Source organism: Peromyscus californicus, unplaced genomic scaffold (genome assembly GCF_007827085.1).
Source record: "Peromyscus californicus insignis strain IS unplaced genomic scaffold, ASM782708v3 Scaffold_18__1_contigs__length_77618521, whole genome shotgun sequence".
Lineage (NCBI taxonomy): Eukaryota > Metazoa > Chordata > Mammalia > Rodentia > Cricetidae > Peromyscus > Peromyscus californicus.
In genome coordinates, this window is record NW_026294480.1 from 13,368,784 (window position 1) to 13,393,550 (window position 24,767).

Sequence of the window (24,767 nt, forward strand, 5' to 3'; positions counted from 1 at the left end):
TCATTACAAGGATGAATTATAGATAATTACCAAGTACCACTAGTTAAAACTCTGCTTCTAGGAAGTCAAAGGCTTAATTCTTTTCTTTTTTTCAAAAAGGGAAAAAATTTCTAGTCTATCCAGAGGAACAGAAAGATCTTCACTGTTGGTAGGAGGAAATATTCCTCAGAACTCCATTAAGCCAAGGGACAGGGTTAGTGTTTAGGTGGTTAAGCAGGTGTATAAGTTTTTTATAAGAGGAAAATCTGAGTATGATAATTTAAGACACTAATTATTTACCAAATTAATTATGATAGTCTATTAGGCTATGCTGATGTGAAGGGACTGTTTTGTGAGGCTCTCTGATTACGGCACCTAAAGTATTTTGGTGAGCTGAGCTTTCAAGGGCTGCATGTGCTGGGGATGACTTTATCTGTTTAACATAACTGGAAAGTTACGATCTTAATCCGTGCCTTTCTGCCTCCTTCGACATTCCCTGTGCTGATTCAGAAGACCAAAAGCAGGCCATAATCCCTAGAATTCACAATCCTGGGGACAGATGTTTGTTGCTACAAGTCTGGCAACCCAGACAAGGTGTGGGGTGATGCCCCAAGGAGCTTCGTGGAGTAGCTGGAGTCTGTGCCTGAGACTAGCACTTGGGAACCTGCCTGCAGCATTCTGAACTGACCCATTTGTACTCTGCCTGAATTATTATACATGTGGCAAAAAGTTTGATGCACATATATTTAAAATAAGCAAGAAAAAATACCTAGGTCTTAATGATAACTTTCATTATTCTTTTAACCATGTACAGTTAAATGATGTGTATGGCAATTTTAAAAAGATGTGACAAGTCACAAAGCAAACAAGGAGCCTCTTTTTTTTTCAGAAAAATGTATTTGCAATTCAAATGTTCATATAAAAAGCACAGATTTTAAAAAGTTCATGGATGTACGGTTAGAAGTGCTATGGATTTGCCATTCATTGCAATTACATTCCAAAATGTGCAGGGTTCCACTCTCTGCTGCTGTGCATATCTGTCACACGGACGTCACTCTCATTACGACCTCCCCGGAGCCATTATCTTCTGACACATCTTCATGGGCCCTCATCCGATTGAAAAGATGTAATAGCACATAGCCACACTGAAACCGTGGTGAGGTTAGCTGCGTTGGGTGGACCAAGTTCCTGTTCCTCAGAGCTGACAATGGTAACCACAAAGTCCTACTCGTCGAAGACTCTCCTCGGCTGCTTTCTTCAATGTCTGTGGCTTTGTCATAATTTAGTACATCCCAGTGCAAATTAACAGCTCGCCATCGCTTAAACACTCTGTAAACTGCAGCTCCTTCATGGACAATGAGGCCTAAAATTCAAGGAAAGAAAATGATTATTGGTAATTCAAAGTTGGAAGAAATATCTTGTGTATAGGTAAGGAATTAAAAAAATAGATTCATCTCTGTCACTCCTCATTATCAGAGAACACAGCATTCTGAGGAATAGGATAACTACAGGTAAACTACTCCATGCTAGGTAGAGGTACTCATTCTTTAGAGATAACTCATTAACATGTGGAGAATTTAGCTGTTGTTAATGTAAATCCCTTCCAACATCCTGGCCCAGAGTACACATAGACATAATCACATTGCTTTCAATCATCGGGTTCATTTTTTAAACTCGACATTGTGCTAACTGTGTGTCATGCAGGATATTAGGAACTAGGATTGAATTGACAATCCAAGAGGTAGATACCATTTCCCCGCTCTTAAAGCAATAGATGACATAACCATGGGTGTCTTGAAAGCATAATAAAGTGGGAAGAAATGGAAGTTTTTTACAGGCATGATTGAAGTGAAAAATACTGTACATTTTTCCTTAGAACATATATGTGATCAATTTTTAAAAATGTGAAAATACTATTAAATGTGCCATTGTAGGGAGGGAAGGGATAAATGAGACTAGTGGAAAGCTTATAAATGTTTTTTGAATTATATTTCAAATAGAGAAATCGGGACTCAGATATTCAACTATCAGTCTGAATAGTTTTTGCACCTGAGTAATTCAAATTTCCCAGATAACAGATAATTTATTAGTAATCTAACATTGATTGAAACCTTTAGGGAAACAAAGAGGTCACTACCCTAACCTTGAAGAGAAGTCATAATTTGACTATAGAAGGAAAAATGGCGAGGCTGTGGTAACAGGAAAGGGCACAAATTAGCCCAGGGACTTTAAGGTTGAAAGAGTGAGTGATTGAAAGGGTACTAACTTAGCAGAGGCTTGGTGAGGGAGGGTTGGGAGCATGCTTGAGGAAACTGCCCTTCCTTCCCTCCTTCCTGCCCTTCCTTCTTTCTTTCCTTCCACTCTTCACTCTTTTCTTCCTTCCTCTCTCCCTCCCTTCCATACATCCATCAGCTAAAACAATGCCAAGCAGGTGATGAACATGTCTAATCCTTGAAAAAAGAAGTCAGAATTTTGTCTATTCACACTACCCCCTCAGCGGAGGAAAAGTTTCTTGTATATGTGACTTAACAGCATGCAGAGACATTTACAGGTCCATTAAAAATTTGTGTGACCTGGTAAATAACATGTCTTTGAGGCCAAGTTTTCTATGTCACAAAATAGCAGGGGAAATATGCTCTGTCCATTGTGAGACTCACCAAAAAAAAAAAAAAAAAAAAAAAAAAAAAAAAAAAAAAAAAAAATCATTGCTGAAGCTCTTCTTCCTAAAGGAATGACGGGAGTTGACTCAACCAACCAGTTGTTTACAGGAAACAGCCAGAATTACAAGTCAAGATGACTAGGTTTTAATTGCTACATCTATTATTAGCTTCCGGAATTCATCACAGTCAGTGAATTCGCCTTTCTGACTTTCTCTTTCTTCCTTAAAATGCAACTGAAACACCCATCTTTTTTTGCATTGAGCAGGAGAGTTTGGAGATAAATTGTAATTCCTCTATACTGAAGAACTGGGATTTCCTCTGAGATAGTGACTATACAAATATAAGACATTACTATTAATTACAAAATCAATAATGGACCTATGTGATGTGAGAGCTCATTCACACTCATCAAAAAACAATTACAGTCCAAGGTAGGCTCATTTGGAGTGGATGTAGTATCGATGAGGTTTGCAACATGGCTTTAGCATAGAAAACCACTCATTTTTTTTTTGGCATTTTTATTCTTTTTCCATTAACTTTCTTGGAAAGGCCAGAAGTCTGGATCATTTACTAGAGAACAAACTCACTTTCTAGGAATATATCCTAAGATCACTTCTTCAAATATAAAAATTACCCCAATGTGCAGAAACAGGTCCTCCAGTCCCCTGGAGTACATTCTGAATGGTGTCCAGAGAGAATTCCTTGAAAGTTCTCAGAAAACACAGTCCCCTTGTCCTCCTTGGAGCAGTTTGGATGGAGCCCATACCACTAGTTGGCCTACTTTTGATGCCTTTATTTTTGGCAGATACTGATGAAAAAGAAACAGTGTTGTTGCTTCAGAAAATCCACAAAATGAAACATTAGTTCACAACTTCCATGGTGGTGATAAACTTTGCTAAAATTCCACCAATGACTGGAGTGGTTGCTTGGTGGGTAAACTGCTTGTGGCAGGAGGCAGACTATCTGAGTTCAATCCCCAAAGCCCACTTAAAAGTGGAAGGGGATCCAATGTCATGGAGTTGTCCTTTAGCCTCACACGTGCTCTGTAGTGTATGAATCCTCGTGTGCCACCCTCAATGACGATAAGAAAGGAAATGTAAAACGCCATGAAGTACATTCACTCGCTTAGCACTGCTTCCTAACTGGTACCCAAGCTGCATTTCCAATGCTTAGAGAAACTTAGATGTGAGTGTAGAAGCCACTACTGAAAAGGCATCTTTCATTGGCTATGGTTCACAAACGTCTTGAAGAAATAACTGCTAGTCACAGTTATTTCTCTATATGCTAAAAGATTTCTGTTATTGAACTGAACTATACATGAAGGCTAAAAACACATAAAAATGTATTTGGATGGGAACAGAAGGGGGTGGGACTGGGAGGAGAGGAAGGAGGAAAAATAATAAATTTATTTTTTAAAAAGCAAGGTGAAGAGAGACAGTACATACACCATCACAAAACAGTCACCATAAATTGATGTCAGATGAGACCTCTGTAAGCCACAATGTGCTAATCATAAATGGGTGTTTTGTGATTTTCATACACAAATAAATGATATAAAGAAATCCTCTTGTGGGACCCCTAATAGTGGGAACAGGGGCTGTCTCTGACTCTTTTACAGGCTTTTGGGGACCTACTCTTTATACTGGATCACTTTGCCCAGTCTTAATACATGAGGAAGTGCTTAGTCTTACTGCAACTTAATATGCCATGTTTTGTTGATGCTCATAGGAGACCTGCCTTGTCTTGAACAGAAATGGAGGAGGAGTAGATTGGGGGTTGGAACAGAGGGGTGATGGGGGAGAAGGACTAGAAGGAGAGGAGGGAGGGGAAACTGCAGCCAAGATAATAAATAAATAAATTTATTCAAAAATTTTTTAAATAAAAAATAAAAATAAATAAATTGGACCTCATGAAACTGAAAAGATTCTGTAAGGCAAAGGAAACCATCAATTAGACAGAGTGGCAGCTTACAGAATGGTTAAAGATTTTTACCAACTCCACATCCGATAGAGGACTAATATCCAAGATATATAAAGAGCTCAAGAAACTGAATTATCAAAAAAAAAGTTCAATTTCAAAATGGGGTACAGATCTGAACAGAGGGAACTCGAATGTGCCTTTGACTGGTTTGCCGGATCTTGGGACTCTTCCTCCTATCTGCTTGCCTCGCCCAGCCTCAGTGAGAGGGGCTTTTGCCTTGTCTGATTGTAGTTTCTCTGCTGTCTCTTGGAGGCCTGCTCTTTTCTGAAGGGGGATGGAGGAGGAGTGGATCTGGGGGAGAGGAAAGTCTGGGGGGAGTTGGAAGGAGAGATGGGGAGGGGAAACTGTGGTCAGGACATAGTATTGTAGGAGAAAAAGAATCTATTTTCAATAAAAGGAAAAGAAAAGAAGAAAGGAAAAGAAAAGAAAACACACTTTTATCTATAAAAGTTGTGTTGATGTTTCTATTGCAAAATATGAATGGTATAGACCTTTGCTCATCTCAGAATTGGCTAGAGCCAATCTGAGAGTGGTGTGCTCATTCTAACCAAAAACAAGCACAGATTCATCATTACTACTGGCAGAAGACCCCTGTGTGTCAAAGAAACCTGGTAAGTACAATAAATTCCACTATTACACAGAAAAAGGGCCTTGGTATTGATATTGGCTAATTTCTAGGCACTGATGTTCAAAAGCCAGCATGCCCTTAATGTAGATAACTGTATACATTAAGAAGTGAACATTGCGCTATTGGAGACCCTAAGACTTGATGGAGTTTCCCTGAGTCAACAACATAAATTTCATGTCTGTTCTATGACACTATCTCTGTGGTCTGTGAATTCTACATTCATTAGGTGGATGGGAGGAGCTTGTTCAGGCTGGATCTCCAAGGATGGTCACACCAGGGATAGAAAGAGACCCAGACTGTGGAGTCCATCTTGATACAGAAGTCAGCTTCCACTTGTTGAACTGAGTGAAACAGATCCTTTCCTTTCCCAGAAAGTATTGACTTGTGTTTTACTTATCCTTGTCTGCCCATCGCTGTTTCAATAAATGACCATTGCCTGCTTTGTCTGCTTGGCAAACATGGATTGAAAACCTAAAAGAGAAATGCCCCCTCATGATGATGAACTAGGACCACTTTCTTTCCTGTTTCCTTAGTAGACAAGATCTGTCAGCTCCTCCTCCCTCCTGACCATCTTCCGCTCCCATGGGACAGAGTTGTACTGTGTTACTTATCTCTTGTCCAGTAGTACCTTGTATAAACACTGTGGTTCCTAGTCTGCTGTGTTCCCACTCCCTTTTTCCTTTAGGAAGACATTGTTTCTACCCTGTTCCCTGGCATAGGGTAAAAGCTTAATCAATCCTTGCTGAATTCCAGGGAAAGAAGAAGACAACTGAATTCCAGGGAAAGGCATCAGTGGGCTCTATGGAATGCATGAATCTAGCACTGACTGAACCTAGTTGTGTTAACACTATTTAAGCAGAATAAAAAAAAAATCTCAATTATAGCTCTTTGAAACATTCAAGTAATATTTTAAAACCCTGGTAGATGAATTCAAACATATGATTCAAAACTAGATTTGAAAAAAGCATAAGGGGTCATTCATCATATTTTATGACAGAAACTTTGCCTTCAGGGGAAAGCGGGATGAATAGAGGGATCATTAGTGGCAAAAGAGTTACAGGGCATTTGTTTTCAGCCCAGGAAACTGGATCCTCCTCCTCCACTCTCTTGACAGCCTGGCCACCAAATACTTGGCTGAATCAAAAAATTACGAGCCCAGATGCTTACAAAATGACTGAGCCAGGACTAAAGCCTAAGGAAGAGTGTGGATTCCTCTCTGCTGTTACCAGAAAAAAAGACAGAGAATGAAAAGCAAGCCATCTCTTCATCTCAAACTTGCTGTCTGTCAATTCATCAATCAGTCATATTTTTTGTTTTGATTACTGTCTTGACCATTCAGTTGCTAACTTTGGAGCACAAACCTATCAGTGGTATAGTCATAGAACATTTCTCCAAAGCTATAATAAAATGCTGCAGGTTATAAATCCAAGGTATAGCAAATGAGAGGAGATCATAGTAATCTGCAGCTGAAGAATGCTTTTGTCTTCTACAATTTTAGCCAATAATCATTGAAAAGAATCTGTGACTAAGACTTTTTTCAGTGAAGTAAAGAGATAGGCCTAGAATTTTTGTAGATAATAAAGGTAACCATGATGTATAATTAGGAGTACAGATTAGAAATAGCTTAATCACTTAAAAGAAACATCAGTGCTATTCATCAGTTCAAGTGATAATGAAATATCTGGTAATCAGGGAGAAATACCCTATATCATGGGGGCAAAAACTGACACAATAGTCACTGAACTTCAGAGTTACAGAGCACTGGCATGGTGCAATCCAGCTCTTTAATTTGTTGGGGAACGGGATAAAGATTCTGAAATTTAGAAATGTGATATGACATTCAGGAGCCTGAGGGCTAAATCCGAGTCCAGACACCTGGTCCCCAATGCTTGTATTGTAGAACTTCAGACCTTAGGATCCAAAGCCAGGCATTCCTGACCACTGAATTAATGGTCAATGACAAGGGGATATTATACTGACCAAGAAGTTGATGACATAAAAATCCATTGGTAACACCCAAAGCTGAGATGAGGCCTTTTCCTAGTGAAAAGCCAACAAACACGCCAAGTTCCATTTCTTCTCCAACTAATAAACTCCAACTGAAAACTCACAAAACAGGATTGATAAACCTTCAAAACCTAGACGATACATGTGTTGCTTAGTCAGCTTTGAGGGGTGAGAATATGTTAAAACACCTAAACTGAAAGATATAATTGAGTAGTTAAAAGCTTGTTTATCTTTATGAATCATAATAGGCTTCTTCAATTCTATTGGCTTTTTTTTAGTATTTCCCTTAGGACATAAAGGAAATGGGAAAAATTTCCAAATGTGTGGGGCCAGCTAAGCATCATTATAATGTCTAATTCTTTTATTCCATGACACAAGCAAGATATCTTATTTGATTATATAATGGAATTTTTTTCATTAGAAATCAAAATTCTCAAACTTTGGTTTTGTTAATATTCTTTCTGCAACCTAGATAAATGGGAAACTTCAAGATGAGGTAGGAGTGAGTGTGTGTGTGTGTGTGTGGGTGGGTGGGTGGGTGGGTGGGTGGCATGGCACATGTACAGAGATTAGAGGACGAATTTGTAGAGTTTGCTCTTTCCTTCCACCTTTTGTGAGTTCCAGATATGAAGCAGTCCAGCAGGTGACACTACAGACACCTTTACCCACTGAGCCTTCTTCCAGGCCAGATGGGATTCTTCATATCGGTAATTTTTATTAAGAAATGCAATGGAAACAAAGAGATGGCTTATAGTATAGGTTATCATGTTGTATACTCTCTTTACTAACACTTCTATACTTTTTATTTGGTTAATCATAAATAAGCAAGTGAATAAAGATCATATATATATATCATATCTCCTTGGGATTTTAAGAAAAAATAAAATCAGCTCCTCCGATCTTAAAACTTACTCCTTACACCATATCTTCATATTTTACATAGCTTCCATTGTTACACAGACATTAAGTTTTATAAATTATTCCAGTTTATCATTGAAGGAGAGTATTTTAGTCAGATAGTCAGTTTAATTAACTGTTACATAAATATTCTCAGTCTTTCTACAGAATCTCTGGAGTAATAAATAAGAATTCCAGTCTTAGATCTCATTTCCAGTCTGTGTGGCCATGATCATGGGTTAACTGCTGTCTCTACTCAGATTTCTCACCCCTAAGATGAGAATAACAGTGTCGCACCTTGCAGTTTTCTGTGAAGGTCAAACATGAACACTAGCGTGAAGACCTTAGACTGGTACATGGGTCCTAGTAACTCGAATTCAGAAATCACCTAGGATACATTTTTAAAAATTCTTGTCCATTTATTTGGAAGTCGTTGTGGAAGCACACAGAGTTTCCACTTCTATGTCACACCCCTTTGATGACTCAAAGCGAGTGTCTCTCTCCCTTCAGCCTCCAGGATCCCAGTCATAATTTGAAAGAATGGTCATGGTCATGTTCCCTTGAGTGAGAAATGTATCTCAAAATAGTACAAAGCCAGGAAATGCCCAAAGGTCTAGGTATCCCATAGGAAGGACAGTCTCTGGGTTTAGGGGCCTTAGAGAGCTGACGTTCCCTGTATCTTTCTGAATGATGGCAATTGGGTCTTCTTGCAAGAGTTTGGCCTCATTGTCACATGATATAATTTCTTCTTTCTCTTTCTAAGTTGATTTGTCTTTCATGACTTTGTCATCTCACAATGCCATAGAACATACCTGGGTCTCTCTAAGATTAGAGCTGCTGTTTCCAAGTCTCACATGTTTTCCAGGCACACAAAACCTATTCTAGAAAGCACTCCAGTTACAGAATACCTCTCTTACACTCACATACAGTGCATAATTTCAAGAGATGTGTACTTTTACCCATTCCCAAATGTCTACAATCGCCATAGGTCTGTTTCCTATGACTGCAGGACCTGTGGAAGTGCAGATTCTATAGACTAATATGCAAAATCCCATCCTGGGCATTGCCTTCTGGAAGCAATATCATCTCCAAGCTCTGACCCCACTTCCAAGTTCTCTATCCTACCCACTTTCTTCACCTTGTTGCCCACCTTCCGACCCTGGAGGCATTTTCAGTTTTGTTTTGTTTTGTTTTGTTTTGTTTTGTTTGCCAATTTCACTGCTTGCTTGCAACGTTATTTCTTTCCTAGAAGCCAAAAAATAGCTCAGTCCATCCTGAGGCTATTCCCTCACCTCATAATGTCAGCTGTATGGCTGTTCTGTGTCCTAAATCTCTGTATCACAAAATCCTGTCTGATCCCAGATACAGGACTTCACCTCTCTGAACCTGATCCTATTTCCTGGGATAAAACGTACTGTCTAGCTGTATCTTGCAAGGTTAGTAAACTATGGCTTTGGAAGACTGCTGAATCATACTTAGTGGTTCTTCATATCCCTGGGACAAGGCTCATCCCCTGATGCACTCAGCAGCCAGCCACAATGTTTATTATTCTCCTGAGACTCTTCTTCCCATAGTGTGCCTTCTCTGAGAAGACGCCCACTCCACCCATTTTACGGAGAAATAGAGGTTAACTTGGCGGCATTCTCTCAGGGGAGTGGGTCAGTTGTTCCTGTGCATGGCCACCTTGCCCACTGGAAGCTGGGCTCAGCTCTCTGCATGTCTAGAGATGTCAGGCTGTTCCTTTCCATCTCTGGATCTTCACTCTCTCTTCTGACTTTGAACAAAAATCTCTCCTCCTCAGTTGTCTCTGTCTAACTCTGCCATTAAAATGCATGATCCAGCCGGGCGGTGGTGGCGCACGCCTTTAATCCCAGCACTCGGGAGGCAGAGCCAGGCGGATCTCTGTGAGTTCGAGGCCAGCCTGGTCTCCAAAGCGAGTTCCAGGAAAGGCGCAAAGCTACACAGAGAAACCCTGTCTCGAAAAACCAAAAAAAAAAAAAAAAAATGCATGATCCAGTAAGCACCATCTTTCTGAGGTGCACACCCTCTCTAGACGCTACCATTTTTAACTGTGTCCTCTATCGAGCAAGACTTGCGATCTTCCATTTCCAGTCCTCTTGTGCTCATCTTCCTGCTGCTGTGGTGTTTCTCTTCTCCGTGCCCCACCCCCATACTGCCAAGTCTGCTTTGCTCTCCTTACCTGGAATGATCTCTGATTGGGCCGCCTGGTCCTCTTCTCCCCTTCACCTGACCTTTCCTATGCTGGCCATGCTCCTCTGCCCATTCTCTCTTGCTGTGTTCCTCAAACTTCAGCTGATCTTGCCCAAATCATGTCCCTTGTAGACATTTGTCTCAGAGATCACATACAAATCTCTAGCTCCATCCTCTATGTTGTGCTGCAGGCTCCTAATTCCAGCTGCTTGACAGCCACATTTCCTGGGGTTCCCAAGAAATTCTGACAAAAATAAATGTTCAAGAGGAGTCCACGATCTTTGTCTCCTACAACCCCTTCTGATGTCCCAGCCTTCAGGAACTAATATCAGCCTCTGTGAGTCCCAGTTGACGGGCTCTCCCTATATCCCCAGCCTCAATTCCTTCCAATTGTTACCACATTGATCACTGTCACCTGATTCATCCCTTTTCATTATGGTAGTTCCCTACTAGGGCTAAGAAATCCAGAATCACTTGCTTAGGTAACTGCACTGTCTTAGTCACCCTCTCCTACATGACTGTCTGTCCTCTACACCTATTATTATCAACAGATTTCTTCACTATCAGGATGTTCAACCATGTGCAGAAAAGTATTTCTTAAGATCTTTGAACTGTGGTCCAGAGTCCAGCCTGGTCTCCATATCAAGTTCCAGCCCAGCCAGTGCTACAGAGTGAAACCAATCTTTAGAAAAGAAAAGAAAAGAAAGAAGGAAGGAAGGTTGCTATGAACTACTACATGTATGTTGATTAGTCCTACTATGAACTACTATATTATGTTGGTTAGTCCCACTATGAACTACTATATTATGTTGATCAGTCCCACTATGAACTACTACATGTATGTTAATCAGTCCCACTATGAACTACTATATGTATGTTGATCAGTCCCACTATGAACTACTATATGTATGTTGATCAGTCCCAGTAGTTGTCCCCTCCCTGGAACCTTTCCAAGTTTCTGCTCTTCTTCAAAATTTAGCTGAAGACTTTTTCCTCCACGTAGGCTTTGCTGACCCTAAATTGATTACCCCTCCTCTCACCAGTTCTCAGAAATCTCTTTCCTGGCATTTTCCAGGTTGTATTTAATCTTCTTTCTGTGAATGTCTCCTTATGGCAAATAGACAAAGCAGTAGGCATGCTACATCCCTGTTTAGAAAATGCAAAGGGGCCAGATAGTGGGCCTTTATCATTGATTATTTATTATTATTTATCTTATCTGCATTGGTGTTTTTACCTGCCTGTATGTCTGTATGAAACTAGATTTACAGATAATTGTGAGCTGCCATGTGGGTGCTGGGAATTGAACCTAGGTCCTGTGGAAAAACAGCTAATATGCTTAACCACGGAGCCATCTCTCCAGCCCCCAGATAGTGAATTGTTCAGGCTGTGCAAACCCTCTGGTCCCTATTGCAACTTCTCATTGATAGCACACATATACATGGATGTGGCTTTGTCTCAATACAATGTTATGAGCATTGAAAGTTTCAGTTTGATATAATTGTTATATATTATAAGTTAATATTCTGTTGAGGTCTTTAGCCATTTAAAATGCAAAAAGAGTCTAATTACTCCCAAAGTCAAAAACAAGCAATGTGTTGTGTCTAGCCCTGGGCCCTGTGTGCTAACTCACTTTCTGCTTCTTTCTCAAGTAGCACAATGTAAATACATAATGCAAGTGGCATGCGTCTCAACAGGCAACTGACACCCTTCTGGCTAGACAGCGCTCAGTGGAGAGACACAGCTGAGAGTGTCTCAATTTCCTATGGAGGAGATGGAAGTCAATAATAATAGCACACTTGGTCTGCTATTTGTTTATTTTTGTTAATATTTCTTCAAAAGAACTAGGTCTTTACGAGGTCATTTAAGACGAAGGCTTCCTTGGGATCTTTATTTTTACCCCTCATGGGAGACCTATGGGGTTAATTAGTAACAAGAGACCATTCCAACACAACCCAGAAAGGCATGTATCAAAGATGAGTTCCTTTCTGCTTTAATTCCTGGGGTTCAAAATGCAACAGTATCACTAATAGCCAACCAAGATAATAATCTTTTAAAAATTGGTAAACATCACTATGATTAAGGCATAGAAAATCCTATAATTTATACCTCCAGAGAAATGGATAATGACCTACTTCTCAAAGCATATGAAGTATAGAAGTCTGTTTTTCTTTATCCATTTCAAACAGCCCAGGGCCACTCTGCCTCTGTCCCCAGCGTGCACCCAAATTGTGGTTACATTCTGCAGCATTTGAGGCTGGGGCTGGTGTTCAAGGGAGACTTGGATTGTGCTTAGGGCTGAATGATTGTATCAGACACTTTCTGAATGAAACACTGACATTTCCTAGGGTCTGGAGCATGTTAGCCTATTCTGAAGTCAAGGAATAATGATATGTCCATGTAAATAAATTCTAGTACATTTAAGGAATGATTGCTAGCGAGCTAGCTGAGTGTGCTTCCTGTAGTAGTTATGGTCAAACATGACTCTGACTGTGCAGTGAACCATACAACCTATCTTCCACTTGAGATGGACTTGAGGTGGAAACCTCAGAGGGGTTCGGGCCAAAAACAGAAGAACGTCCTGTCCTCCATACAAAAGCAGATGAGTAAAGGTCTTCTAAGTAGCCAAATTGTAGTACTGAAGGATGTGGGTCCCTGATCACATTAAACATCAAGAAAAATGAAGGAATTTCCTGGAGGAGAAAATTACAGTGATACAGACATTCAAGAAAGGAAATACAAGCTAATCAACTTTTGTGGTTACTATGCCAAACAGTGTTTAAGCTGGGCTTCCTTTATCACATACCTTTTGATTCACACAGCCTTAAACACATCCATGCTTCCTACAAAACTCAGCAGAACACAAAAGCAGCAATTCCTCCTATAACCCAACTTTGACTAAAACCCAGAGTACCAAACACAGAACTCAGGAAGCCTTCTGTACCCTACTCTTTTGCTGAATGTTAACCATTGACTTCAAAGTTCAGTTCTTGAATAACTCCAGTGACCAAGTTCCAAACTGGGTAGTGATGGTGATAACTGGGTAGAAGGATGGAGTGTGATGAAGGATTGCATCTGGATTCTGAATGGTTTTTACAGAAAAATATCTACATATTTATTACATCTTGTTGATGGAAATTGCTAATGATTTTGATTGTGGAAGGTCTGCCCAGTTCAGGTCACCCTGGCATGTTTGTGTCTGGGGAGGGGGTGGGAGAATGGCTGGTACCTATGGTGTCTACTTCCCACAAAGAAATAGCCCATGCCAGAATAGGCTAAACTCTGGTGGTCCTTCCTCACTTTAGGCAGGTCTAGGAAAGAGCCTCCTCCATTCATACATGCCAACCCCATGAGTGTAGAACAGCACCCCCTACAGGATGCTAACAGTATGGCAAACATGCAGAGGTTCTCTTGGCAATTTTATATTCCTCATTTGGGTTCATCTGATGAATTTTACACGTATCCATAGACATCTCCTAGCTTTAACATGTGTGATCTCTAGACAATGACCCGGACTCTGCTTCAAGCACACATGTCTTACCCATGATGAACAATCAGTGACACAGGGGCTCTCTTGCTGCATCCTAAATTGTGACCTGTCTCAACTTCTAGTGATTATTTTTAACCCTTCTGTCTTCTCTGTAGACCCATTTTTCACACAAAATACTTTAAAATATTGTCAATTTTTTAATCATTCTAAAAGGGACCAGAAAATAAGAATTTAGTCTTTTCTTACTTTTTGCTTGAGATGTATTAGAATTTTATGTTTCCATACCAGGAGATCTGTTTTCTTGATGTGTGTTATGTGTGCATATATGTATGTGAGCACCACAATGGTGTGAACTCAGAGGATAACTCTCAGGAATCAGTTCTGGCCTTCCCACATTTTTTAAAGATTTATTTCTGTATGTGTATGAATGCCGTTGCTGGCATGCATGTTTGTGCAGTACACGCATGCCAACAGAGGTCAGAGGAGGACCTCAGATTCCTTAGAACTGGAGTTGCAAATGGTGGTGAGCTGTTATGTGTGCACTAGGAAGCAACCAGGTTCTCTGCAAAAGTGGGAAGCGCTTGTAACCACTGAGCCATCTCCTCAGTCTCTAACCACAATGGTTTTGCGGCAGGGTATCTCTTGATTTTGCCACTGGGTATGGAAGGCTAGCTAGCTCATGAGCTACATTGTTATTTTCCTGACTCCGTTCCCATTTCCCACAGGAGTGCTGGCTTTACTGGTACCCACTGCCACAGTGCAGCATCTGGCATCTTACTCGGAGTCAGAGTATTCAACTCAGATCATCAGCCTGTATCACAAGCACATTTACTCAGTGAACCATCTTGCTGCCCCTATTTTTAGCTTTTCTACCTGAAAAAAAAAAATCACAAAATGAAACAAGATCACCTGTACAATGAATGCTAATCTAAATTTAAAAGTCAGATAAAAGTATTATCTTGGTTCTTTAAAATGTAAATATATTGTCTAATCCAGTCAACCAAACACTGAATTGTATTTATCATTCTGATACTGAGTAAATGGAATGTGAATACATTGGTGGCTGTAACTCTGAGAAGTTTGTGTGCCCAAGAAACTTCAGCCAGATAAATACTCAGCTATGAAAAGTACACTTCAGTAGGGCTACCATCACAATTACAGGAATTGTTTGAATTTAAATATAACTGTTTCAGTTGAAAATCTAGGAGAATAAAGGTTTATTTGGGATAAAATGAGCCTCCTGTCTAAGAAGCATATGTTTCATTGTTGACTGTAATTGGTACAGCAAGAAAAAAAATATTTTGATCTGACTGACATTCTAGCATATCTCAGTTTGCTTTTTAGAATTCCATAAACTTGGAAGCATTCAAAAGCAACACAGTGTAAATAGTCATATTAAACTCATGTCATTATTTTATATGGGATCATCGCATTCAGGGTGTAGACTAAGTCATTACTGCAAAAGAGCCCTGAGAGAGATTTTTGGTTCCTGGTGGGTGCATCCGAATGTGTGCACGAAGGTGCATGTGAGTATGTCAACAGCCCCTCCACTCTGTGATATGGCGGCTTATTCAGAAATTAATAGGGAGAATAAAAACAACAGATCAGCATTAAAGCTGGCCCACCAAGTGAGAGAGGAGGGCTGTTTTCCTCAGCTAGTTTCAGGAAGTGGATTCTACACAGAAACAGAAAGTGGAAGTGGCAAACAGCAGAGTCTGCTGACCCCAGAGTGTCTAAGCACCCTGGGGAATCCAGAGCCTGTGAGAGTCAGCTGGTCCCACTCTCCATCACCCATGCTGAGCTTCATCTCCGAGAGGAAACATGGAAGGGATGCACAGGGAACTTACTCTGCGTCTGTGCACTGCACCACTGCTCTTCAAGGCTCAAGCTGTCCACTGGTGTGACCCAGGGTGGCCTTGCTTATTTTCTTAGATAAAATTATCACACTGACTTAATTACAGAAGTGATTTGGAGAAAGTGAGCCTAATACTGTTCTATATAGCCAAAGCCACGAGAGGTATCAGAATGTGGTGACAGCCATGGCTGTCAAGGCACAGGAAAACAAGAAGGTTTCTTTGCTGGGTTGTAGATGGTAAAAGCTATATAGTGGATTATTTAAAGACATCTTCTAAAATCTGACACACGTGCCTACTGCTCTATTCAGACTCTCTACTCTCAGAATCTTGTCTGAAGAAATAGTTAAAACAGCTGTCTGCTACAACATTATCCCCCCTGGCAAAAGTGACACTGAATGGCTTAAGTCGCCATGAGTAGATGGAAGGTGAAGTAAATCATGGTATAACCAACAAATAAAGGTCTTGAGATCACATTGCTGAGTGGAAAGGACTGTTTGCTGTACATGTTTGTAGAGCATAAGAATGAAATGCCTCAGGATCTGTGTGTTTATAAGAACAAAATGATTGGTTATACATTGAAACATTGAGAATGCACATTTCCACAAAGGAAGTATCACATCAAGAAGAGGGGTGTGAGCCAGGTGGCCTTTTGATAACTACAGATTTTATAAGAACAAATAAAATATATATCTGTGCATAGTTAAAAATATTTTAAAAGAACGATGTCAATTCATTTTTTCAAAGAAGACAACGATAATCAATGCCCTCCATAACATCCCAGGAAAGATCAAAACCTGTCCTTCACAGATGTGGATTTGCCACCAACTTATGGTATTTATTAGACTTTTTTAATAAGTGTTTTCTGACTCTATGATATTACATAAGTAAAGATGTGTAATTTTTGGCAAGAAGACATTTCAGGATTATTTGCCTCGGTTACCACAAATAAGGTCCCTCATCAGGGATGCCTATGTAATGACAGAGGGTTTCCTTTTTAAATGAAGCTATGGGGATACCACTGATACAACATGGCTTTAGTCTGGCTTCTACAATGTTTACATTCTCACTCCTCCTGAAACTGGAATGGCTGGGGAAATACCTTTATTTTAGGTGCAAGTTAATAAACTGACCCTACATCCTTTCATCTCCTTGAATGCCCAAGCTAGTCATTAATAAATATATTCCTCTCACAGCACAGCCTCAGGATCACACAATCAATAGGTGTATGATCTTCCATCACTTCAACAGGCAATGTGAAATACTGAATCCTCTGGACAATGCCCTCCCCCACATCCCACACTGGCTGGCTTTTCATTTCTGGGGTTTCTAATCTTCCCTAGTCCACTGCACAAATCTTCCTCGGAAAAGCCAGCAAGGGCCTATATTAATTTATACTTCTTCCTAAGTCACTATCTCTGACTACATATCTCAGAGAATCAGGCTGTCCTGTGAATAATGATAATCTGGCATCCACTCAAAAGAGATGCCTAAATACCTTTTCCTATTTCACTTGTCAGAAACAAATGTGGGCTGTACAACAAACGTAGGTTGAAATTTCAGTTCCTGTATAAACTTCATAAGTCTCTTTTAGAGGTTCAGAAAAGGGTACCAGAAAAGGGCAGCTGCCAAGCACGTCTCCACTTTGTGGCTCTCGATCTCTCTTTTGGCATCAACCCTCTCTCTCACACACACTCTTCCCTTAGTCGTTTTGAACCCCTTTGAACCTTACTCCTCTCTCAGAACTAGGTCCCTTTATTGTTAAGAACTGCAGCCCATGTATTCCAACAGGGTGAAACTTGTTTGTAGTATACTTACAATATTTCAACTTATACATTGACCATTCTGTCATCTGGACCAGTATGGTGTTCAACAGCATTACATATATGTCTACTTAAATTAATTTAAACAAAATTAAACTTAAAAATCTATTTTTCTCATTCTCACTAGCCACAATCCACAAACCTAACTATGTTTGTGGTACTCAACAGTGCAGCTATGGACCACTTTCACATCTATGGAAATTTCTACGTGGCAGACCATGATCTCAATATTTCAACTTTGACCCCTGGGAGAATTTAAAACATTAATAAAAGCAAGATGCTAAATCTAAATACAAACAAATTCAATGTATCAGGAAATGAGTAATCAAATGCCCTCAATTAAGGATGTTTGCTGGGGTTAGGGACTTAACTCTGTTGTAGAGGAATTCCCTAGCAAGCACAATGCCCTGGGTTTATTCCTAGGCCCAGGAAACAAGCTCTAAAAATCTTTAAATTTCTGTTTAATGATTTGATTTCTTACACATTTCATAAAATGGCTACATTTTAATTTTTATCCTATAATAATCGTCTGTGTATTTTCTGGATTATTTTTTAAAAGAACGTTCAAAACTGTCAATCTGTTCTTTCTAGTTTAAAAATAAGCAAATTTGAGAGAAATAGGCAGGGCTGGCAGGCAGAGAAAACAAATAGGAGAAATCTGGGAGGAAAAGGGAGAGAAAAAGTAGCCAGAGAAGGAGGAGGACTCCAGGGGCCAACCACCCAGCTACACAGCAACCCACAGAGTAAGACTAAGATTTACAGAAGTAAGAAAAGCCCCGAGGCCAAAGATAGACAGGATAATTTAAAGTTAAGAAAAGCTGGCTAGCAAAAAAGCCAAGCTAAGGCCAGGCATTCATAATTAAGAATAAGCCTCTGTGTGTGACTTATTTGGGAGCTGGGTGGTAGGACCCCAAAAAGAGCAAAAATGAACAACAGTAGTTGGCAAAACTTTTTAAAGGAAAAATGAAGGGAGGTAGATAAAATACTTTGAAATAACAATCTTTGGCCACAGAGGTTAAAATCAGCTATACTCAATGATGGATACCAAGGGAGACACCAGTTCAAGGTCAAACAGGTAGCCTGTTGGGTAAGATGTCCTTACAGAGGTAATTTCTGTGTGAGTTTGTGCTGGTCTCTGTACAAAGCTGTGGTTGTATAGTATTTGGAAATGGTCCTTACCAGGCATTCGCATGAGCTCTCCTGCACAGCATTTTGTTGGTTAATTATTAGGGTTTGACAGGACGAAGTCATTTTGATTCTGAAGACCTCCACGTCCATATGAGGCCCTGGCTGCCTGGAGGCAGTAAAGCAACGGACCTCACTTGTGTTCCTAGCATCTAGCACTGCGTTTGACACAGAACATGTCCAATAATTGAGCTGAGCAAACTCAATTCCAAATTATAAATCCCCTTGCTACTCAGACTCTATGTCTTCTGTCAGTAGTTTTAAGGTGTAATCTATGTAATTTTTGTTAGTGTGTACCTTTAATGAGAAGACATTTAAATTAATTTGTAATGTTGGCTGGGGCTGATACTGGCCATAATTCAGCTGGCTAATGCATCCTTTACTATGTTACTGTCTCAGTTTCTTAGGGTAAAAAAAAAAAAAGTAACATTTTCACAGTTCTAAAATATACTGATTAATGAGGTTGCCAAATGAAATAATGTTCAATCTGAATTATTTAAAGTTTTCCAACTCTGCAAATAGGTCACTGAATGACGAGAGTGGGGTCTGACGAGCCAAAAGACAACAGAACGTGTTTTCAATATTTATAACACAGATAAAAATTCACTTTCTAAAATGTCTGTAGAAAATATGGCAACTATTTTTGTTTCTAAGAAACTTGATTTTTGTAAAGTGAGAGAATATTCACATTTTAAAAGAGAAGCCCAAATATAGCACGTATTTCCCCAAGATCACTAGTTCACATGCCTGCGCTCTTGAAAGCAGGGTTCTAATAATCTTAATTGAAATGCTGACAGTAACATGTAATAACTTAGCAACGAATGCACACTGCGAAACTCACAGAAGCGATTTCCTACTTAGGAGGCATCTAGTCCTTCTTAGTTTTACAAAAAGGTAAGGAAAGGCAGCTCGACCTTCCCCCAAGGCTAACTTTTGAGACCAGTGATCCATAGTGTTTGTTTGTTGTACTTAACTTTCTTAAATTTATTTTAGTTGGTTCACAAAAATACAAAACTGAAGCTATTGATGTACATATAATGTTCACATTAAGGAGTATATAGATGTATCTTCTCCTGAATTTATCCTTTATTTATGGTGAAAATTTTCAAAATCCTTTCCTCCAGGCTAAGGAAGCATGTCCCTTGTGATACCAAAAAGCATACCCCATTTTATAACAGACATTGGAAGAGTAAACACATTCTCTGAGCTGCTTGAGGGATTTGGTGTGAAGAAGGGTTTCGTGACTCCTCTTTATTTAGAGCAATGCCCTAGAGATTAAATTTGAAGAGAGATTTGGGATTTTCCAAGCACTTGAATATGTATTAGCACATTTACTGTGGAGTCCTCATATGTATGATCAGTTTAATTACCCAGGAAACCTGCACTTAGATTACTGTCTTCACAACATCTGCCTCCTTCATTTCTCTTTTGAGTCTGAAATTTCCTCATTTTCTTTCTTGATGGTCTTGTAGTAGTGACAAGGGAAGAAAGAAAGGAAGGAAAGCCAGAATGGTTACATTTTAAATGTGTATAAACTTCCTTTCATAAAACAACTAAGGATTCAGAATTGTCTAAGTTAAATTTAGACTCTCCTAAGTACTGACATTAATTCAAGTGACTGAGATCAACTCAGGTGTTTTTTACTTGCGCTTACATATCCCATTGCCTACTAATAATGGGGGTCTTTCGTGCTGCCTTTATTTAGACTGACATGGTAGAAATTATTGTTCCATTTTGTGGGTAGAAAGACAGAGGGCGAAGAGATGAAGCAGATCGACTCAAGCAGATGTTGGTTGGGATCAGAAACAAAGTCATCTGATCACACACACAGCATTTTCCCAAGAGCCTTTGGCTCTCTAGCTTGAGTATTCATCACTACTGCAGAAAATGTGGACAACACAGATGCCAGCACCACCTCTCACGTTTCTGATTCAGAAGGTCTGGGATGGGTGGGCCTGGTGATCAGCATTTCTAATCAGGTGACAAGAGGCTACTATTGCCAGTGGTCTGGGGACCACATTTGGAGAAAACCGTTGCTTTATATCATGGCTACCTTTGCATTTGGTCCCTTTTACAACCCAGGAGCCTGAAAACCAACTCAAAGCAGCAAATTCTCCAGGGTGCCCTCCTCCAGGTGCTCTCATAGCCCCATCAGCTGTCACCTTCACAGTGCCTGAGAGGACACCAGACACACCACGCACCACACATTGTTGCCTGAGTCAACTTCTGGCCATTGGTCGAGTGAACCACAAGCATAACCTTTCCTGTAAAGTCTGATTTAACTACATTTATGGAAAGTAGGAAACTTTCCCTCTTCTCAGACACTGAATTTATTAAGCACAATGAGAGAAAAGTAAACAAGGAAAACTGTCCCATGCCCTCAACTTTCCGAGGGGCCATTTAAGCTCCCAAAGGAATCTGAGCCCCTATTATGAAGCAGGTTTTTTAGGGCACAGTCATCTCTGCAAACCCACAATGTTGCTGTTGGCATTGGCCATGCTTCCTCAGCTTTGGAAAGGGTACTGGTTTGTTCTTGCTCCTTAGAAACAAATGGCAATCCTGACATTGCTCACCCCATGTAATCTCCTCAACCATTCCATCTTCTTTTTGGTTGCAAAATATGCCGCATTAAATGAACACTGACCTGTTATTTTTTCTTTTCAAATTACCCTGGAAGCAGGCAAGTTGTGGCAACCTCCTCTTCCTGCCCCAATAATTAACCAGAAGTCAAGATAATTTATACGGCAACATTCTGTGTATATTGGACATGACTGGTAAAAATGCAGGTGCTGAAAGAGACGCATTACTGACAGTTTGTGAATATTTAACATCGTGGTCTTACCTATGCACACTAGATCCATAAAACCATACATTCCATAGCAGATTTGAAAAAGGATGTCCTTCCTCTGCCACACTGCATAGGGGCTGAAGGCTGACCAGAGGAGCCAAGTCACACTCGCTATTAAGAACAGGGATCCTAGGATTACAGCAATCATCTGAACTTTCTCAACCAGTGTTATAGATATGCTCTGCCACTAAAAGAAAAACAGAGGCATGTAAGGAAAAGGTGCTGTGCAGAGTTAAAAAGAGAAGAAAAAAATTACATTTTTAGTGTTTCTCTTCATAATGCCAGACCCCTTTCAACCTGATCATCCCCCAAATGAATTTCTCCATTATATCCAGGATATAAAAAAGTAGACAAGCAGATAATGATTAATGAGTTGCCTTTGACTCCATTATTTTCATAAATTCACCATTTTCAAAGTTTAATATGGTTTTAGTCCAGATAATAATACTGAGTGTGAATGGCTCAGGAATATTTGGTACCTGGAAATCACATACCCACATGAAATTAAATACCTTTTGACAACACACAATGAGGACTCCTCTATCTCATGCTTTTTTCCCCTTATCATATTTGGTTTTTACGAAAGGGAAAATTCTCTCTTGTTCTTGTAGAAGAATGTAAAAATAGCAAATAAGCTATATGTGATCAACACTACAAATAGTAATTGAAAGTAACACATTAAAATAATCATACAAGAATCACAAAGCTATTCTTATCTATGAATGGTATATCTTACATTCTTAGACATAATTGGCTCTTATTAACAGTGGGTAAGCCATGGAGCATTTTAATCAAGATTTAGAATTTGTATACCAATGGCAGATCTTAGAAAGACATGAAACCATAGTAGCACACAGTATTCAATGAAGAGTGACTTAATATCCTAAGTATCCATATTTGAGAGGAATTACAGGTGCTCAAAATATCCATCAGTGGTCCTATTAGGTTAAGAAGATCAATTAATCATGTTCTCACTTTTATATGCTTGAGAAATACACAAGACATGGACTGATGGTTGACTCATTAGCAATGAGACACATAAGAACCTACTCAGTTTGTGAAAGAAAGGCCTGGCTGCTGCTATGTTGGGTTCATTGAAGAACCTTCCCCAAAGGAGCTCACCCCAATATGTTCATTCAATAAATCTGAGTTTTCTTAAAAGCCAAACTTACCTTAAGTCTGAATGTACATGCTCTTCAACAGTGAATCGGCCCTCCCTTGTAATTTCCCTCTATATTCTCTCCCTTCCCTCCCTCTCTTTTTCACACATACCCCAACAGCAGATAACCAAATGATCCAATTGTAGTATTTTAAATCTGAACTTGACCTCCAGTATTGACAGATATATTATTGAACTCCATATGGGTTAAATATCAACACACATTTAAAACAGTGCTCTACAGTCATTTACTAACAAAGAACAGAACCAACAGTCGACAGTTGTTTACTGTGATAAACACATTCTTCATTTTAACGTGGAGTTTTCTTTCATAACTTTAGCAAATGTGAAAATAATAATAAACTGTTATGTATTATTTCATCTTTGTAAGTGAACAGGGTTGTGTTTCAAGTGTATTTTTGCTTTTGCCTTTAGCTTCCTGGTGTAATTAGGAACACATTAGTCCCACCTGCTAGGTCTTTAACGGTAAAGCATCTGAAGCTTGTTGTCACCTAACAAACGGGAAGTGCCACTGTCACTTGTTCTTGTTTCCTGTAGATTTATATTAAAATCTGCCTTAAATACAGCAACACAGCAAGCAGCTCAGAAAGCAGGCATGCCTCCTAAGTGGATGCTGCCACATATGCATGCATGACCTTAGCCTGAAACAGTCACTACAGGTGAATAATAACAAAACATAAAACAAAGCGTACGTTTGGGGGTTGTTTGGGGGGTTTGCTTTTCAGGCAGGCTTTCAGTCACAGCACCGAACTCACGATTCTCTTGCTGCACAAACTCTTGACCACTGAGGAATACGCCACTACTACTGGCTCTAAAGTAACTCATACTTTTAAGTTTGCAGAGCGGTGGTGGTGGTGGTGGTTTGTGTGTGTGTGTGTGTGTGTGTGTGTGTGTGTGTGTGTGTGTGTGTGTGTGTACTTGATTTTCATCTGAAAGTTCATATGCTAAGCACATAGGACTGAACCGCAGGACTCCTAGATAACCAAAAATGAGTGAGTGGATTCAGCAACTATGGTCTTATTCACTGGTATATATTTTTCTTTTTCCAATAGTCTGTGTAATGGAAGAGTGAAGTTTAAGTCAAACAATTCATTGTCAAGGTAAGTCATTGTATATATATATACAATATATATATATAGTATGTATTCTATTGTATTGTATGTATCTATTATATATATACTATATATATATATATATATATATATATATATATATATATATATATATATATATATATATATAAGTCAGCTTCAGTTAAACCTTGTCTGTAGGTCAAACATCTTTTTTTTTTTAAGTTTTTCGACACAGGGTTTCTCTGTGTAGCTTTGGCACCTTTCCTGGAACTTACTCTGTAACCCAGGCTGGCCTTGAACTCACAGAGATCCGCCTGTCTCTGCCTCCCGAGTGCTGGAATTAAAGGTGTGCGCCACCACCGCCCTGCCAAACTTCTAACCCATGAGATGCCAAACGAGTAAAGGGACACTTTCAGGAGAAAGAAATATGGATGCTTCGCTCCTGTTTGGTTGAGGCCAAATTTAAGGTGGCTGAACACGTGAATGCCTGTAATTTGAATGGATGTGTTTAAGATCATGTGAGCAAGCTACAAGGAAATAACAACTTGATTATGTTGCACTGGGAGGGTCAATGACGTACTATTATCACAGACATTTACTCTTGCTGGGGATTTTCAAATTTACACTTAGAGAAAAAACTCTATATACTCTATAACGGATCCTCTGTAATTTTCTGGTATCACTCTGTGAATAACTCAATTAACTTTTTTTCTCCGTTAACAACACAGACAAATTATCCAGTAAGTTTATGTTCCTCATGTGCTGGTGCACCCTAAATGTCACATCGCTTTACTGAATGGCTAGTGATGACAAACACTGTCAAAGCCAAAGTTATGGAATGTGGTCATGGACACAGGGGCTTCCCTTGACACAGTAACATCATCTTGGTAATTTCTTTGCCCTCTCTTTACAGCTCTCTCATGTTTCTAGAGTTAAGTACAAAAGAAAGGAAAGTT

General features: G+C 39.6%; 1 protein-coding gene across 2 annotated transcripts in view; it reads right to left on the minus strand.

Annotated features, from left to right (window-relative positions):
- Positions 1-842: 842 nt before the first annotated feature.
- Positions 843-24,767, minus strand: part of Marchf11 (membrane associated ring-CH-type finger 11) — a 103,333-nt gene continuing 79,408 nt past the window's right edge. Inside the window, exons 3-4 of one of the 2 annotated variants that reach the window (XM_052743050.1) lie at positions 21,553-21,745; positions 843-1,342 (exon numbers count right to left, since the gene is read on the minus strand). In XM_052743050.1, the coding sequence (XP_052599010.1) occupies positions 1,020-1,342; positions 21,553-21,745 (516 nt within the window). In that variant the 3' untranslated portion in view covers positions 843-1,019. The remainder of the gene's footprint in view (positions 1,343-21,552; positions 21,746-24,767) is intronic. The other variant, XM_052743051.1, reaches the window with a different exon arrangement.